Source organism: Microcebus murinus, chromosome 18, assembly GCF_040939455.1.
Source record: "Microcebus murinus isolate Inina chromosome 18, M.murinus_Inina_mat1.0, whole genome shotgun sequence".
NCBI lineage: Eukaryota > Metazoa > Chordata > Mammalia > Primates > Cheirogaleidae > Microcebus > Microcebus murinus.
Genome location: NC_134121.1, coordinates 57,797,588 through 57,813,913, shown reverse-complemented (window position 1 = coordinate 57,813,913; position 16,326 = coordinate 57,797,588). Strand labels below are relative to the sequence as shown.

The 16,326-nt window shown below is 60.7% G+C and overlaps 1 protein-coding gene across 1 annotated transcript in view; it reads right to left on the bottom strand.

Annotated features, from left to right (window-relative positions):
- MYO15B (myosin XVB) overlaps positions 1–16,326 on the bottom strand; it is a 31,447-nt gene that overhangs the window by 3,568 nt on the left and 11,553 nt on the right. The window contains exons 21-55 of the mRNA XM_075993924.1: positions 16,173–16,290; positions 15,758–15,921; positions 12,858–12,951; positions 12,381–12,536; positions 12,122–12,181; positions 11,741–11,798; positions 11,410–11,540; positions 9,866–9,961; positions 9,527–9,762; positions 9,266–9,444; positions 9,005–9,077; positions 8,475–8,636; positions 8,140–8,240; positions 7,973–8,049; positions 7,779–7,860; positions 7,490–7,588; positions 7,218–7,327; positions 6,944–7,135; positions 6,680–6,758; positions 6,440–6,529; positions 6,103–6,361; positions 5,878–5,981; positions 5,559–5,762; positions 4,972–5,084; positions 4,712–4,771; positions 3,844–3,919; positions 3,579–3,697; positions 3,307–3,425; positions 3,089–3,230; positions 2,784–2,895; positions 2,499–2,668; positions 1,945–2,096; positions 1,723–1,786; positions 1,560–1,632; positions 727–803 (exon numbers count right to left, since the gene is read on the bottom strand). Of these exons, the coding sequence (XP_075850039.1) occupies positions 727–803; positions 1,560–1,632; positions 1,723–1,786; positions 1,945–2,096; positions 2,499–2,668; positions 2,784–2,895; positions 3,089–3,230; positions 3,307–3,425; positions 3,579–3,697; positions 3,844–3,919; positions 4,712–4,771; positions 4,972–5,084; positions 5,559–5,762; positions 5,878–5,981; positions 6,103–6,361; positions 6,440–6,529; positions 6,680–6,758; positions 6,944–7,135; positions 7,218–7,327; positions 7,490–7,588; positions 7,779–7,860; positions 7,973–8,049; positions 8,140–8,240; positions 8,475–8,636; positions 9,005–9,077; positions 9,266–9,444; positions 9,527–9,762; positions 9,866–9,961; positions 11,410–11,540; positions 11,741–11,798; positions 12,122–12,181; positions 12,381–12,536; positions 12,858–12,951; positions 15,758–15,921; positions 16,173–16,290 (4,201 nt within the window). The remainder of the gene's footprint in view (positions 1–726; positions 804–1,559; positions 1,633–1,722; positions 1,787–1,944; positions 2,097–2,498; positions 2,669–2,783; positions 2,896–3,088; positions 3,231–3,306; positions 3,426–3,578; positions 3,698–3,843; positions 3,920–4,711; positions 4,772–4,971; positions 5,085–5,558; positions 5,763–5,877; positions 5,982–6,102; positions 6,362–6,439; positions 6,530–6,679; positions 6,759–6,943; positions 7,136–7,217; positions 7,328–7,489; positions 7,589–7,778; positions 7,861–7,972; positions 8,050–8,139; positions 8,241–8,474; positions 8,637–9,004; positions 9,078–9,265; positions 9,445–9,526; positions 9,763–9,865; positions 9,962–11,409; positions 11,541–11,740; positions 11,799–12,121; positions 12,182–12,380; positions 12,537–12,857; positions 12,952–15,757; positions 15,922–16,172; positions 16,291–16,326) is intronic.

Here is a 16,326-nt window from a genome sequence, read left to right as displayed (position 1 = left end):
CTACTTTCTCTGATGGTCTCAGCTGCTCCCATCTGATGATGCTCTTAACCCCAGACTGCTCCACTTGGAAGTCTGGGGTTTCAGACCTCATATGTCCAACACAGATTCCTCTGCCAGCCCTGACATGCTCCTTGCAGATGACAGTCATTACCCTGGCCTTGTCACCCCCACATGCAATTGGTCAGCAAATACCGCTGGCTCCAAATCTTCCCACTTCTCCCCTCGCTGCTGCCCCTAGGCCAGAGCAGCACCATCTCACCTGGGTCCTTTTGCCCTTAAACCCTCAGGATCTCAACAGCCAGAGCAACCCTGGGAAATGTAAGCCAAGTCTCTCCTCAAAACGCTCCAGCAGCTTCCCATCTCTCTGGGAAAGTCAAAGGCCTTCGATGGCTGCGAGGCCAGCCGCGACCTGGACCCTCTGCCCTCCTGGTCCTCATCCTCCACGCTCCCCTCACTCGCTCGGCTCCTGCCACGCTGGCCTTGCTGGTGCATGACAGTGTTGGGCTCTCTCTCGTCCGGACTGTCCCTGCCCTTCTCTCTGTCCCTCAGTGCATGTGGCTCCCTCCTTCACCCCCTGCAGGTCTCCTGTCGTGAAGCAGCAGCCCCGTCCCCGCTTTCTACTCTCCATGGCACCTCTCACTGAAGACACGTCACATCCTCATTGACTGTCTCCCCGTAAGCTGTGCGGGGACTGAGCCTGGCACTCGGGCACGCGGCCTGGCTTACCCTCAGCAGCTCGTAGAGCAGATCCAGCTCGTCCTTGCCCCGGGGCCTGGACTGGTCACCCATAAACTGCATCAAGGCTGCAGGCAGGATAAGAAGCATGGCAGAGGCCGGGCGCGGTGGCTCACGCCTGTAATCCTAGCACTCTGGGAGGCCGAGGCGGGTGGATTGCTCAAGGTCAGGAGTTCGAAACCACCCTGAGCAAGAGCGAGACCCCGTCTCTACTATAAATAGAAACAAATTAATTGGCCAACTAATATATATACAAAAAATTAGCCAGGCATGGTGGCGCATGCCTGTAGTCCCAGCTACTTGGGAGGCTGAGGCAGGAGGATTGCTTGAGCCCAGGAGTTTGAGGTTGCTGTGAGCTAGGCTGACGCCATGGCACTCACTCTAGCCTGGGCAACAAAGCGAAATGCTGTCTCAAAAAAAAAAAAAAGAAGAAGTATGGCAGGCTGGCCCTGGCTTATGCTGCTGCTATGCAGGGCCTTCACCTGCCACCTGGGGCCTCACAAAGTGCGTGCGAGGCAGGTGGGACAGAGAGTCCAGCTCCACCCATGGGGAAACTAAGGCTCAGAGAGATCCCATAGGTGCCCAAGGTGCCGCAAAGCCCACAGCATCGGCTGGACTGCCTTCCTGCCCCAGACCTCACACAACCCACACCCTTGGGTAGGAGTAAGAATGGGTGAGGGCCGTGGTGCACGGGAACCACCAGTGAGCTTCCCTGAGTTGACAGATTAGGGCAGAGCCAGACAGCGCTCAAGGAGGGAAGGTGACTAGGTGACTAGGTCCGTGGCACTACCGACATGGGGCCCAGGAGGCCCATGGCCACTCACCCTGGAAGCTGACCACCGCCTGCCTGCTCATGTCCTCATCGCTGATGCTGAGGAGCGATTCCTGGATGGGAGCCTGCGGCCCAAGAGGCGGCGCTGTGAGTCTGGGGTTCACGGGGCTAGGGGGGCAGGTCCACTGGCCGACTCCTCCCACCTCTGCCCTCACCTTGCTGAATTGCACCAGACTGACCATGGCCTTCCCCTGGGCTCCTCCATCTGTCGGATCCAGCCTATGGGGACAGAGTGGGGTCAGCCCTGCTTGCTTGGTCCCCCACCCTCGTCCCAGCTGCATAGGGAGGGTAGTGAGAGCACTGGCCTGGTGGCTACAAGCAAGGAGCTCACTTTGGAAAGATGAGGACAGGCGCAGGGATTGGCCCAGGGCACTCACAAGGTCCGAGGCTTCCGGAAGTAGCGCAGGGCAAATTCCAGCATGGTGTAGCTATGGGAGTCACTGGACAGAGAGGCATAGGCCGTGGAGGAGGGCAGGCTGGTGGCCTCTGAGTCATCATTGTTTGCCTGGTTCCGAGGACGGGTAGGGTGCTGGGAGCATAGGAAATGTGGTGCCACCAGAGTGCCCACTAGCCTGTCCCAGGGGCCCTGCCTGAGCCCTGTCCACACCCAGCCAGACCCGAGAGGAGCAACACCAGCAGCCAGGAAAGTCAAGAGCTGTTTATTGAGTGTCTTGTATGGCATCACCGAACTAAGCACCACGTGGGCCACGAGGGACGTACAGCCCAGCCCCTGCCCGCAGGTAGCTCACAGTCTTGCTGGGAAGTTGAGGCAAGCAGTCAGGAGAGGACAGCATCAGAGAAACACTGCACACCAGGCCATGGGAGGCGGGCAGCAGATGGTCCAGGCACCCAGCAGCCTCTGGGGCAATCACACCCTTTCCTTCCTGCACTCCTGGGGAGGCCTTGCCTCTGCCTCTCCTGTCTTCCTCACCTCCGAGGCCCTGTCCCACTGAGCCAGCCCTGGCTCCCTGAGCTGCGAGTGACGCTTGCGCTGGCTGCTTCTCTGCTCCAGTGAGAAGGAGAAGTCGGGAGCAGCGGCCGGTTGCACTATGTCGGCAGGAAAAAGTCCGGAACGGCCCCCGGCAGAGCCAAACTGCCAACCTGGAAGGTATCCCAAGGGTGCCGACTCACCCACCTGGCTCCTCCACCCCTTGGCAGGCTCCCCCAATCAGATGCCCTCCCTGTGCCAGCACACCTTGCTGGCCCCCAACCATACCTGGCTCCAGAGTGGCCCCCGGCAACAGCTTGATGAGGTCCCCATGGTGGAAGCTGAGGAGGCTGCAGTCATCGGTGATGTAGCTGCGCAGAGCGATGACATAGCCAGAGTCCTGGGGCCGGGTGGATGAGCAGACAGTGAGGAACAAGCCTGCCTGTTCCTCGGGTCCTGCCCACTCTCTTGCTTTCCCCGCTGGCCTTCCAGAGACCCAGCCTAAACTCCCACCCCACCCCAGATAAAACAGACAGGGGAGATACAGCCCGGGTGGAGGCTGCCCGCCTGGCCCCCCACCAGCCTGCACTTGCCTTCTTGAGCTCACTCAGGAACAGCTCAACCATGGCCTTGATGCTTCTTGCCCTGGCCGTGTGCAGCACCAGCTGCTCATTCTTCAGCGACAGCTCCAGGGTGGAGCCCAGGGGGCACTCCACACCCAGCACCTCCGAAAAGCTGTGCACAAGTGGCGCATGAGCTAGGGCCCTCTTGCCACCCACCATCCCCCAGCCCAGGCTCTGGGCCAGGTCACCTGTATGAGCAGAGTATCTTCAGCTGTTTGGGTCGGAAGCTGGGGCCTTGGGTCACCTTGAGCAGTCTCAGCCCTCGGTGGGACACACCTAACAGCTGCACGTCACTGCCACTCTCGCCCTGCCAGGAAGGTGGTGGGTCACAGGCAGGCTCCCGGGTCCCGCTGCTGCCCAGGAGGCCCAGGAGCTGCTCAGGGACAGTGGCTGTGCTTTGTTCGATCCAGAGTGGGGGCCTGGCCTCCCCACTCCCCGCCCCTGCCCCCAGTACACTGACCGAAACAGGAAAGATGCGGGAGAAATAATTGGCCCAGTTGTCCCGGGCGGCCACCACGATGCGCTTCTTGACGCTGTCTTCAGCGGTGGCGAGGGAGTCCAGGCCCACCTCCAAGTCTCCTGTGGGCAGGAAGGGCCTAGGCTGTCCTCAGGCGCCACCCTCTGCTCACGCGGGAAGGCCCCAGAGTTTGCTCCCTCGCCCTCCCTCGGGGCAGGCCCGGCCCCCAGCGCTGGAGCTCCCGGCCCCAAGGTCCCCAGGCACACACCCAGCAGGTCTTTCATTTTGCGCCGCTCATCTTGGGAGATCCGGATGCAGGACTCGGCGAAAGTGTCTCTCAGGATCTGGGGGCAGAGCCCGGCGGTCACCCCCAGGACATGAGGCCAGAGCCCACCCCTGGAGCAGCCATCGACACGCATGGGGGACAAGCCAGAGAGCCTAGCGGGAGCCCCTGGGCCCCACGGGAGCAGCTCCCTGGGGCTCGTCTGTCTCAGCAGGCCCGCCGAGGGCCGAGGTGGAGCAGGGAGGGTGGGCGCCCAGACCCGGGACCACGTCCACCCACAGCGCCTGTCCCCTGCCTCCTTCACTGCCCAGAGACCCCATGATGACTGTACTGGGTCAGCCGAGAGACGCTTCCCCCAAGGTGCGGTGGTTGTGGGGGAAGGGAGGCGCATTCCTGGGAGCATCCAGAGGTAGCAAAGTAACAACCACCACTTATTAAGTACCTACTGTGTGCCAAAGCCTGCCTTGTGTCTGTCTACTCTGCTTTTAAGCCTCATCTCTAAAAGTAGGTTAACACCTTAAGGACCGCTCACGAGTTTTCGCCTGTTTTGCGCGTCATCTGTTAAGGACCACTCACTAGTTTTCTCGTTTTTCACTGTAGTTATGATGATTTAAATAACATGCAGTTTGCCCAAAAACATGCGGTCCCTGGCGTATGTCTTAGAGATTTCTATGCGGTACAAAATGTGTTAATAACAGTGCCCGCTTCTCAGGGATGCTGTGAAGATTTAAGCGAGTGAAGGCAGGACTGGGCACACAGGAAGTGCTGCCAGCATGCCCCACACAGGTGTTAACCTGGCCCAGGCATGAGGGGAAGGGCATGTACAGATGCCGCAGGTGGGCCAGGCTCTCACCTGCTCACAGAGGAGCTGGAGGCAGTAGGGGTGGCTGAAGTTCTCTCTCGGGTAGAACACCTGGAGGAGGGCACGGAAGAGCCAAGATCAGGGGGTCTGCTGCTCCTACCCAGCCCACCTCTGCCCTCCTGGGCCTGGAAAACCAGCCCAAAGGTGGGCTATGGAGAATGGATGCTGGGTTCCCAGGCTGGGATCTCCACAGCCCACCACCTCCCTGCCAGCCCAAAGAGGCCAGGTCAAGGCCCCACCCTGACACCCACCTCCTTGCGAAGGAACAGCTTCCAGGGTGCGCTGGCGTAGGAAAAGCACACGCTGCCAGCGGGCGCGAGCAGCTGGGTGGAGGGGCCCTGGTCCCCCATGGGCTCCGGCAGGCCTGGCGTGGTGGGGAGAGGGGATAAAGAGCCTCAGGTGGTAGCTGCCAGAGCCAGGACAACGGGGTCCCGTGGAGGGGAGACCCTCAGCCCTGGGGACTTTGAGGGCCCGCTCTCTCAGCCTCCAGCTGCCTCATTCCTGCCACGGTACCATCTCCTGCCTCCATTCCCAGTCCTAAATTTTCCCTGGTGGCCCTAAGGCTCATGGGTCCTCCATGATCACATCAGCTAGGGCCACTAAACTCCCCCCAGAGCTGTCAGGTCTGCATTGAGGACGACACCCTGTGTGTGACAGTCCTTCAGTGCCAGACCCTGCCCTGGGCGGGAATGCGGAAGCTAGGGCTCCAAAGTCCAGGAGCCTGAGCAGCTGCCCTCAGCTGAGCGGAAATGCCTTCAGCCACAGCACCAAGAGGCTGCTGGGAATCCTGCCCCCACCCCAGGGAAGCCCGCTGCGCAGGATATGTGGGGTTCCTTACCACGAGGCTCGGCTGAAGGGGCCCCCGGGTCCTCGGGCAGAGGCAGTGGGGGCGCTGGCGGAGGTTGGGGTGCCTGGGCAGTGGGTGGGTTCTGGCCAAACAGGTCCCGAAGGGGTTCCTGCTTTTCCTTGATGGAGCTGGAAGGCCCAGGTTGTGACAGGGCCTTGGGTCGAGGAGCCACAGCTGGTGGAGGGCCCTTGGGGGACGGCATCTGGTGGGGCACAGAGAAGGCACAAGGGACTGAGTCTAGGGGTGAGGCCAAGTTTGCCCCAGAGAGCCTCCACCTCCCGAGCAGAGCATCCCATGCCCTGGAGGGGACGGGATGGGGAGCTCACCTCAGGGGACAAGTGGGCACCTTGGATGCCCAGCTTGGCCAGAGCCTCATCCTTAGGGTCATTTTTCTTCGGGAAAGTCCTGAAAGGCCTTTTGGGAGAAGGAAGAGGTCACTAGGTCCACAGGGTGATTCCCTGAGGAACAGAGCAGCCCAGGCTCCCTCCCCCTGGGGGCCACCTCTCCCCAGGGGCCACCTCCCCCAGAGGCCCACCTGGACGGCTGCACAGGCACAGGCACGGGGCCCGGGCGGCTCTGGTACATGCGGATGATATTGCGAATTTCCCTGCTGGGTTCCGGCCGCTGGGACGTGGGGTCCGAGCTGCGCACCACGGGCCCCCGGTCCCTGGCCGGCCCTCGGTCACGGCCAGGCCCCGCCTCCTCAGCCGGCTGCACTTCAGCCTCTTTTGCAGCTTTGGCACCGCTCTGTTTCAATGGCTTCTTCACTATAGGGGGAGGAGGAGGGGACAGCACTGACAGGGACAAGGAGAGACATTAAACACAGCAGAGCACAGCAGCCCCGAGCCCCAGCCCCCACCCCTGCCCCGCACCTGCTCTTATGTCCTCCTCCTGCTCCTCCTCCTGGGGGATCTGGACCTTGGCAGGAGGCTTCACCGTCTTCACCTTGATATGCTGCCGCCCTGTAAGTGCCCACATGGCCCACGTGGCCCACCACGGTTACCGACGTCGGCCCAGCGGCCTGCCCACCCGGGCTCCTGAACAAGCCCCAGCCCCCAGCCCAGGTTGGGGGCACTGGCCAAGTTTCTGTGTGGGACCCCCAGCACCCTCACCCATGTTCTGGAAATATTCCCGTTTCTCCTGGAAATTCTTGGGCTGCTGGGGCCTGTCTTCAGGCTCCTCTGAGCTCCCCTCCTAGCAGGAGGCAGACGGAAGAGCCGCTGTAGCCAGCCATGCGACCACACTCACGATGACCCCTGGGGTCCCGGGGCCTGGGCCGAGCAGCCTCTTTTCCGCATCTGCCTGCTCACCCCACCCGTGCCTCTCACCCCTGCAGCCCTGCCCCAGCCGCCCGGTTTGGGGGTGTAGCTTTTCACCCTCAGGCAGGCACCCACCGATTCTAGCTCAGGCTCTGGCTCCTCCCGGGGGGCGGGGGGCTTCTTGGGCTTGGGGGTGATGGCCGAGGGTGGGGCCTGGGATGCAGCCTCCAAGGCCTGAGCCTGGCGCTGGCGCTGGCGGGTCTGCTGCTCCAGGGACAGGGTCATGGCCTGGGTGGTCATCTGCTGGGCCTGAAGGGGGAGGGGTGGCGGGCCAGTTTAGACCCCTCCCCCCAGACGTCCCCCCTACGGCCCTGGGGGCCCTGCCCCTCACCAGGATCAGCGCCTGTTGGTTGATGAAGTTCTGCTGCTGCACTGCCAGCTGCCTGGTGTCCAGGCTGGGAAGCAGGGGCTGCGGCTGTGGCTGCGGCTGCACCATCATGGCTGCGTGGACGGCAGGGGGCCAGGGCGGGTGAGCACCCGCCAAGCTCAAGGCCCTCCGCCCTCTGTGCACTCTGGGCTCCTGGGGGAACCCTCCCCGCTCCAGTCCCAGAGCTGACGACTGCTCTCCTGAGAAGGGACTTCAGTGCCCTGGCCCAGCCTTACGTGGCATGGCAGGGACTGCGCCCATGCCTGGCATCATGGGTACCGGTGCAGGGACCATAGGTGGCTGGTATCCGGGCATCTGCATCATTCCTGGATACACTAAGGGAACAGTGCACCCCAAGTCAGTTCCTACCTGGGCCCACATACCACCTCCCTCCAGTCCTAGACAAAGAGAACATCGGCCCCCAGGCTGCTGGCCGAGCCCAATCCCAGCTGCCTGAGGGGCCCAGGCCATGCCTGCCCCTGCTGCTGGGCCGGGGAGGCCCTGGATGGGAAATCCCACACTTACCCATGGGGTAGCCCTGCTGCATGGGCCCCATGGCGCCCCCTCCCTTCATGCGGCCACTCAGAGCCCGGCCTTGTTCCAGATCCTAGAGGGACAATGGTCACGGGGTCAGAGCTAGAGGGTGGGAAAAGTGGAAGGGGCAGCAGAAGCCCAGAGGGGCAGGGGCAGGGGTTGGTGGGGGTGTGCAGGACACTCACGCTGAAGCCGGGCGAGAAGACTGGCTCGAAAATGTGCTCCAGGAAGCCATCCAGGCTCCCGGAGGCGCCGGGGTCCCCTGCAGGGCGGGGAGAGGGTTGGCACCATCCACCAGGGGTGGGAGGCTTCCCACACTCTGCCAACCTCAGTATGCCCACCCCAGCCTTACCTGTGTGGCCCCTCCTGGGCAGCACTGGGGCTGGACCTGGAGGGAGCCCTGGGGGCAGCGCGGGGGCCTGGACACCAGGGGCAGGAGGGATGGCCTCGGCTCTGCAGGAAATAGGAGGTCAAGCTGAGGGGGCCGCCAAGGCTGGGGGGCGCCCAGGCTGAGGCAAGAGGTAGAAGCTGCTGTGGGGGTCGCCCCGCAGGGTGCGAGGAGGCTCAGGTGGGAGGTGGGGGGACAGGGCTTGCAGCTGCCCCTGTGAGCCCCTGGGTGTGACGGGGTGGCCATGGGGGTCACCAGCAGGGGCAGGTCAGGGACAGGTGTGATGGGGCAGCACCTACGAGCCAAGGGGAGTGATGGGGTAGCTGCGGGGGCTGGCTGGGTCCCCCAGGTCCTCCGTCTCTCCGATCAGGTCCAGCACAAAGTCGCAGCCTGCCAAGTCCTGCCATGCGTCTGCAGAGTGCAGCGACACCGACCAGCCACGGGGGGGCGCCTCCAGGCCTCTGGGTGGGACGGGCAAGGAGCGGGAGGTGGTCATGGAGGCAGATGGCCATCCTGAAGGGGCAAGGACCAGAGGGTGGGGGCCGGGGAGGGGAGGGTGGCCCTGGGACCGCCTTGCTCGGACAGCTCTCGTGTCTGGACAGCATCGCCAACACTCCTATTGGATTAGCAACCAGGTGCACTCATGCCCCTCCTCGTAATCTCTCCTCTCTGCTCCCAGATCTGAATCTACAGTCTGACCCCGCCCACTGACCCTCACACTTGGGGCACCCCCTCCCCTCCCCTTGGGAGGAAGCATGGGGACGAGGAGGCAGAAGGACAGGGATGGTGGTCAGCTTTGGCCGTGCTGTCCCCCCGAATGCCCCCATACTTGCTCTGCAGGATCCACCCGGCCAGTTGCTCCCCCGTGGTCCAGGACTCCACCTCGGCCGAGTAGCACTCCTCTGCGGGGGCGGCATGGGGACGGGAGTGAGGGGCGGCAGGGCCACCCTGACGGGAAGGGGGTCCCAAAGCAAGATGGGGGGAGGTCAGGGTCACTGAGCAAGCGGGGGCAGCAGGAAGGCTGAGGGAGGAGGGGTCCAGGGAGGCGAGGGGGCAGGCTGGGGAGGCCTCGGCAGGAGGCGGCCATCACCGTTGAAGGTGAAGACGTCCAGCGTCATGCGGCCACGCCGCCACCCGGCCATCCACTCCAGCTGGGTGGGTGGGTGGGCCCGAGCGGTCCCGGGCGCCAGCTGCGACTGCTCCAGGGCCCCCAGCAGCTTGTGCTGGCACAGCGCCGCCGTGCCCCTGGGGGCCTGGTCAGACACAAATCTGCGGGGACAGCATAGGGCTGCTGTGGAGGCGGGGTGGTCTGCCGGCCCCACCCGCCGAGTCCCCACCCCAGGGCCCTTACTTGAGCAGGGGCTTCTGCAGGGCTGGCATCGGGGGAAAGGCACTGAGCAGGATGGCCATGAGGGCCCAGCCACACTGGCTCTGCTGCTCATCCGGGTTCTGCCAGAGCTGGGCTACGAGCTGGCTGAAGAGCTCGTCCCGCAGCCCCGGCCGGCGCTGCCCCTGCCGCACCAGGTAGGTTCCCATGGTCTGCCTCTGCCAGGTCTGCAGGGATCCGTCCCCCAGGAGCCGCAGTATCTGCCGGCGCAGCGTTGTGAGGGCGGCACGTGAAGGGCTGCCACGTGCCCATCCCGTCCCTGCGAGGGCCCGCCTGTCCCGTTCCGATGAGCTAGCTACTTACCACCTTGTTGATGTCCAGGGCGTGCTGAGGGTTCTCGCCATCCAGCCTGGTCAGGGGCTTGGCCAGCGGCTGCCCTGGCCTGGGCAGGGATGGCTCCTGCAAGGAAGGACGGTGACACAGGGCCTGGGCAGGGGCTGGCTAGAGGACAGTCCTGGGGGAGCCCCACGGGAGCACCCGCCTGGGAGAGGGAGGGGGCTGCACAGAAAGCCGTTGCAGAAATGCATCTTAATGCTCTTTGATTAGAAAATTGGTGCCTGCACATGCAGAAAACTCAGGAAACATGGAAAAGGATTTCATTGCCAGAGATAATCACAGTTAACATTTTAGCCTCTTTTTAAGAGACATGGTTTTGCTCTGTTGCCCAGGCTGGAATGTGGTAGTGCAATCATACAGCTCATGGCAGCCTTGAACTCCTGAGCTCAAGCAATCCTCCCACCTCATCTTCCCAAGTAGCTAGAACTACAGGTGTGTGCCACTGCATATGCCTAATTTTTTTTAAAAAAACAATCTTTTTTTAGAGATAGGGTCTTGCTATATTGTCCAGGCTGGTCTCCAACTCCTGGGTTCAAGCAATCCTCTGGCCTCATCCTCCCCAGCAGCTAGGACCATAAGCGCAAACCATCATGCCCAGCTAATTTTTTTTCTCATTTTTTATAGAGATAGGGTCTCACTATGTTGCCTAGGCTTCAACTCCTAGCCTCAAGTGATCCTTTGGCCTCAGCCTCCCAAGTACCTGGGATGACAGGTGTGCACCACTGCGTCCAGCTAAGTCTCTTTCTTTCTCATCTTACTTTTTATTTTATTTATTTATTTATTTTTTGAGACAGAGTCTCGCTTTGCTGCCCAGGCTAGAGTGAGTGCTGTGGCGTCAGCCTAGCTCACAGCAACCTCAAACTCCTGGGCTCAAGCGATCCTACTGCCTCAGCCTCCCGAGGAGCTGGGACTACAGGCATGCGCCACCATGCCCGGCTAATTTTTTCTATGTATATTAGTTGGCCAATTAATTTCTTTCTATTTTTAGTAGAGACCAGGTCTCGCTCTTGCTCAGGCTGGTTTCAAACTCCTGACCTCGAGCAATCCTCCCGCCTCGGCCTCCCAGAGTGCTAGGATTACAGGTGTGAGCCACCGCACCTGGCCTCATCTTACTTTCTATGCATAGATATAGACATCCTGGCACACACACTCTATTGTTGACTTTAAACGACATTAGGATCATATTATACGTGCAGTTTTGAATCCTGCCTTTGTATTGAACACTGGAGCCTGGACGGTTTCCCTTGTATGTAAACATTCTCTAACGACACGACTTTCACGGCAGGGCGATATCGCAGGTATAATAAAGGTGTGGCAACATAGATCTAAGCGTGTACGTGGTGAGATGTTTTGGTTCAACAGACAGTTTCAGAGCAATTCATCTGCATCCAGAGCCCAGGTGACCGGAGAGGGAGGAGGAAAAGCGGAGAAAGAGGGAAAAGGCGCGGCCTCTCCGGGCAGGTGCCCATGTCGGGGACGGGTGGGGCTGGCAGGGAGAGGCCGGGGCCCACCTGGAAGCCGATGGAGACAAAGCTGGAGAACGGGAACCGGTCGATGTCGGGCGGGAGGCTCAGGCTGGGCCGGGCAGGGACTTCAGGGGGCATGGACTCGGTGATGCTCCCAGCCAGGGAGTCTTGGTGGCCTGCGAACAACATCGGGAAGCAGCCCAGAGATACCAGGTGTGGTACTGGTCCCGGCACCCCCCTCACCATCAGCGACCAGCCCCTGACTACAGGGAGCTGGGCGGTGACCCCAGGGAGGCCTGGACTGCAGGGGACAAACCCACCACACAGAAAAGGGACCGGGAAAGAGGTCCCGGGAAGAAGCACCAATGAGACTCACCTTCTGCTGTCTTGAGCATGACGGCCAGCTCGGCCGGGATCTCCAAGCTGCCCAGCTCCTGGCAGGGAGAACGGACTCACCCAGGAACCAAGGCAGCGGGCACAGGGACCCAGGGTCCCTTCTGAGCCCCAGGATCACAAACATCCCTCCAAAGACTGGGCATTCTGACCCTGGACACTCAACCGGAGCCCCAGGGGCCCTCAGAGGGCATCGTGAGCACTGGAGCGCCAAGGCCACCCCAGTCCGCTCTCAGGCACTCAGTGACCATCCCTGAGTGACAGGACCCATGGCGGCACCTCTGGCACCCCTGCCCCCAAGGCGTGCCAGGCTCAGTGGGCTCACGTCCCTGGGTAGAACTCCTCCCGCTTCCAGGCCACCTACCATGCTGCTTGGTGCTGTCCCCGAGGCCCCGTCGCCACGCCAGCCACACCAATGCCCAAGCTATTGGGGGAAACACAGGAAGAGCTGAGGCCTTTGGTGGGGAGTCACCATGAGTCCCCTAAGGGCACCTCCCCTGCTGCACAGTTCAGCTGCCCCCCGGAGGCCCCGACACCAGCAAAGGCAGGAGAACAGCGCCAGAGGGGCAGCTGCCTGGCGCGGCAATCGGCCTCCGCCTGTCCCTGGTCCTCCAGAGCCTCACCAGTCTCAGCACCTCGGGAGTCACAGCCTGTCTGCCAGGACACCAGCAAGAGGGCAGGAGGAAGGGAAGAAATGTCCCAGGGGACAAAGTCCAGCCAGGGACGGGCCAGGGAGGGGGGCAGCACGTGGGCACTGACCTTTGAGCTGCTTTATGGCTCTCTAGTTGAAGTCATCAGGCAAGACAGAGGAGCAGAGGGACCCAAGGGTGGGCTGGGGGCATTGGGAGGAACCCAGGCAGGAAGGGAAGACCAGGCTCTGGTGGAGCCAGCAGGGATGACAGCAGGGATGACGGAGGACAGCACCCTCCCAGTGGCCAAGCGACCCCAGCCACACGTAGGGAAGAGGGAGGAGCCCAACGCATGATGGCCTGAGGCTGAGCCTAGAGGAGGGGCACCGTCGGGATTTGGCCAACTTGGTCAGCCAAGGCTGCCTGGCTTCTGCCCGCTTCCCCAGTCCCGCCCCGCCCCGACCCCTGCACCTGCAGCCTCTGCCGCCTCCAGAGCAGGGGCCGGGCCAGCAGCAGGACGGTGTTCAGCTGTCCCAGAGCTGCTCGCCGCCGCAGGTACCGCTTCCTGGAGGCCGTGGGGGGGGGGGGGACGGGCAGGGATGAAGAGTCCAAACTTGCATCTCCTGCCTGGTGCCCGAATCCTCTAAGCCTAGACATTCATGTAAAAACTGACTCTGGACCGGGCTCAGTGGCCCACACCTATGATCCTAGCACTTTGGGAGGCCAAGGCAGGAGAACGCTTGAGGTCAGAAGCTCGAGACCAGCCTGAGGAACATAGAGAAACCCTCCCCCTCCACTCTACCTCTGCCCTATCTTTACAAAAAAATAGAAAAATTATCGTGGTGGCTGCGCCTGTAGTTCCCTCTACTTGGGAGGCTGAGGGAGGAGGAGCGCTTGAGCCCAGGAGTTGGAGGTTGCAGTGAGCTATAATGAGACCACTGCACTGTAGCCCAGGCAACAGAGTGAGGCCCTCAAAAAAGCAAACAAACAAAAAACCCAAAACTGATTCTGGAGGCATGAGGGCCCTGGATGCCTAACAGCAGCAGCAGGAGAGGAACAGGACACGTGAAAGCAGAAATCAGGCTGTTAGCACAGGCACTAAGATCCCACTCCGGAGCCGGACTGCCTGGGGTCAGGTCACCCCCCACCAGTTAGTTACTGTGATCTCGGATAAACTGCTGTGCCTCTCTGTGCTCCCTGAGATTTATTTTCATTATCTGTAAAATTGGGATTATTGTAATGCCTGCCCCATAACAAGATGAAAGGAATTAGCAGATATAAGGGTGTACGACAGGGTCTGTCATGTTATTATTTAAGAAGCAGAACTTATAATTCAAAAGTGGCATCACTGAACATGGAATAGGAGATCCTGGAACGGCGAAAGTGCACACGGAGTATCTTTGAGGAACTCCAAGATGTGAGAAGACCAGACTCCTCAAAGGAGCCCTGAGCAGGACAAACGTTTAAAAATAAACCTACACCTTTTATGCATCAAAGGGCACATATGAGGAGAGTGAACAGGCGGCCCACAGAGCCTATTTGCTAATACCCAGAAGGTGTAAGGAACTCCTACAACTCAGCAGCAAAACGACAACCCAAGTAAAAAAACAGAGCGTTTCTCTCAAGAAGATGCCCCATGGCTAAGCAGTGCACGGAGGGATGCCGACAATATCAGTCATTAGAGAAATGCAAATCAAAACCCTAATGAGATCCTGCTTCGCATCCACGAGGATGGCTATAATTTTAGCAATGGAAAGTGGCACGTATTGGCAAGGACGCGGAGAAACCGGAACTCTTGTACATTGCTCGTAGGATATAAAATGGAAAACAGTTTGGCAGCTCCTCAAAAAGTTAAACATAGAATTACCGTACGACCCAGCAGCCCCACTCCTAGGTATAAACCCCAAAGATTTGCAGAGACTAGAACAGATACTTGTATACCCGCATGCATGGCAGCATTATTCATACTAGTCGAAAGGCGGGGACCACTCAAATGTCTGTCGGTGGATGAACGGAGGAATAAAACGTGGTGTATCCACACGATGGGACACTATCCAGCCATGAAAAGGATGAAGTTCTGATATGTGCTACAACATGCAGGAACTTGGAAACCATTAGGTGACAGCAGCAGTCATAAAAGGAAATAGCGTGTGAGTCAACTTATGGGAAACAGCTGGAACAGGCAAAGTCATAAAGACGGGGACTGGACGTTGCCAGAGGCTGGGGGATGGGGAGTCCGGAGTTATTGCTTAATGGGCACAGAGTTTCTGTTTCCATGATGAAAAAGTTTTGGGAACAGACACAGGTAGGTGACGGTTGTCCCCGCTCTGGAGTCTCCCCTGCCGCCCTCCCCCTGGCACTGCTTCACTTTCTCTTCAGCCCTCCAGTTACCCTTTGGGGTGTCCAGTGGCTGCTTCACCCTCTGAATCTGACTCCCCAGCTAGCCCGGGAGGCCCCAGCCCTGCTGCCTCCAGCCCCGTGTCACCAGTGTTGGCCGCCCCGTGTCACCAGTGTCTGGCCAGGGTAGACGGGGCGGATGGCCAGACCGTAGCTGCTGCAGGGATGAGAGAAGACGGACTGTGAGGACGACAGGCAGACAATGAGGTGAGAAGGGGAGGGTAGCGTTATAAGACGAAGAAGTGCAAAGTCACTGGAGTGGAAAAGTCTGGCCGACGTGGGGCCCAGAGAGGTAGGCAGGCCGTACACACTCGATTCATGCCCTGAAAAGATTGCTCTTGCTGCAGAGTGGAGAGCAGAGTGGAAAAGAGAACGATCAAAGCATTAGGATGGGCCGGGCGCGGTGGCTCACGCCTGTAATCCTAGCACTCTGGGAGGCCGAGGCGGGAGGATTGCTCGAGGTCAGGAGTTCGAAACCAGCCTGAGCAAGAGGGAGACCCTGTCTCTATTATAAATAGAAAGAAATTAATTGGCCAACTAATATATATAGAAAAAACTAGCTGGGCATGGTGGCACATGCCTGTAGTCCCAGCTACTAGGGAGGCTGAGGCAGGAGGATCGCCTGAACCCAGGAGTTTGAGGTTGCTGTGAGCTAGGCTGACACCACAGCACTCACTCTAGCCTGGGCAATGAAGTGAGACTCTGTCTCAAAAACAAACAAACAAACAAAAAAGCATTAGGATGGCAGTTCAGGTGGCCTCCACAGGTAACGAGCTTCTCGTGACTGGGGGCATTCAAGCAGAGACTTGGTGGGTCTGAGAGGGAATGCCATCAAGGGGAGGCAAGTGCTGATGGGCGGGCAGGGGGCAGGTGGACTTGCCTCCAGACCCACGTCTCCCCAGCCTGCCCCGCCACCTTGAGGAGCCCACGGCCGCACCCCACCCTCTGCAGCCATGGCTGCAGCGCCTGCAGACCTGGCCTGGAGCCCACGCACACGAGCCTGCATCCGGGGCAGGAGGCGGCGGCGCTGGCGGGAGATGCAGGAGTAGAGGCCGCGGTGCAGGGTGAGCAGGGCCTGGGAGCAGCGCTGGGCCCGGAGCTGCTCCAGCCGCTGCCAGCCCTGCTCCTGCAGCAGGACCTGCGGGCAGAGGTGCAGGCTGCGGGCAGGCGCAGGGCTGGGCACCTGCTGTCCTCCTCAGGCCCCAGCCTCCTCCCTCCTGCCAGACAACCTGTCCTTCTGGGGTGCCTGGGACAGCCTGCTGCCCAGCCCCTCTCCATCTCCAACCAGGAAGGACCACGCAATGCCGCGCCTGTCCCCGTTTGTCCCAGAATACGAGCCCGCTCCTTCCCACGGGTGCCGCCCCCGCACACACGGGCACGCACACCCACCTTGGTGGCTCCGAGGTGATAGAACAGGGATTCGGCCCCCAGCGCCTGGCTCAAGATGGTGCCACACCTCTCCCGGTCAGAGGGGTCTTCCGGCCCCGCGGTCCCCAGGGCCCGGAACCTGCCCCAAGCACGGAGAGCCAAGGCCGGAACAGAG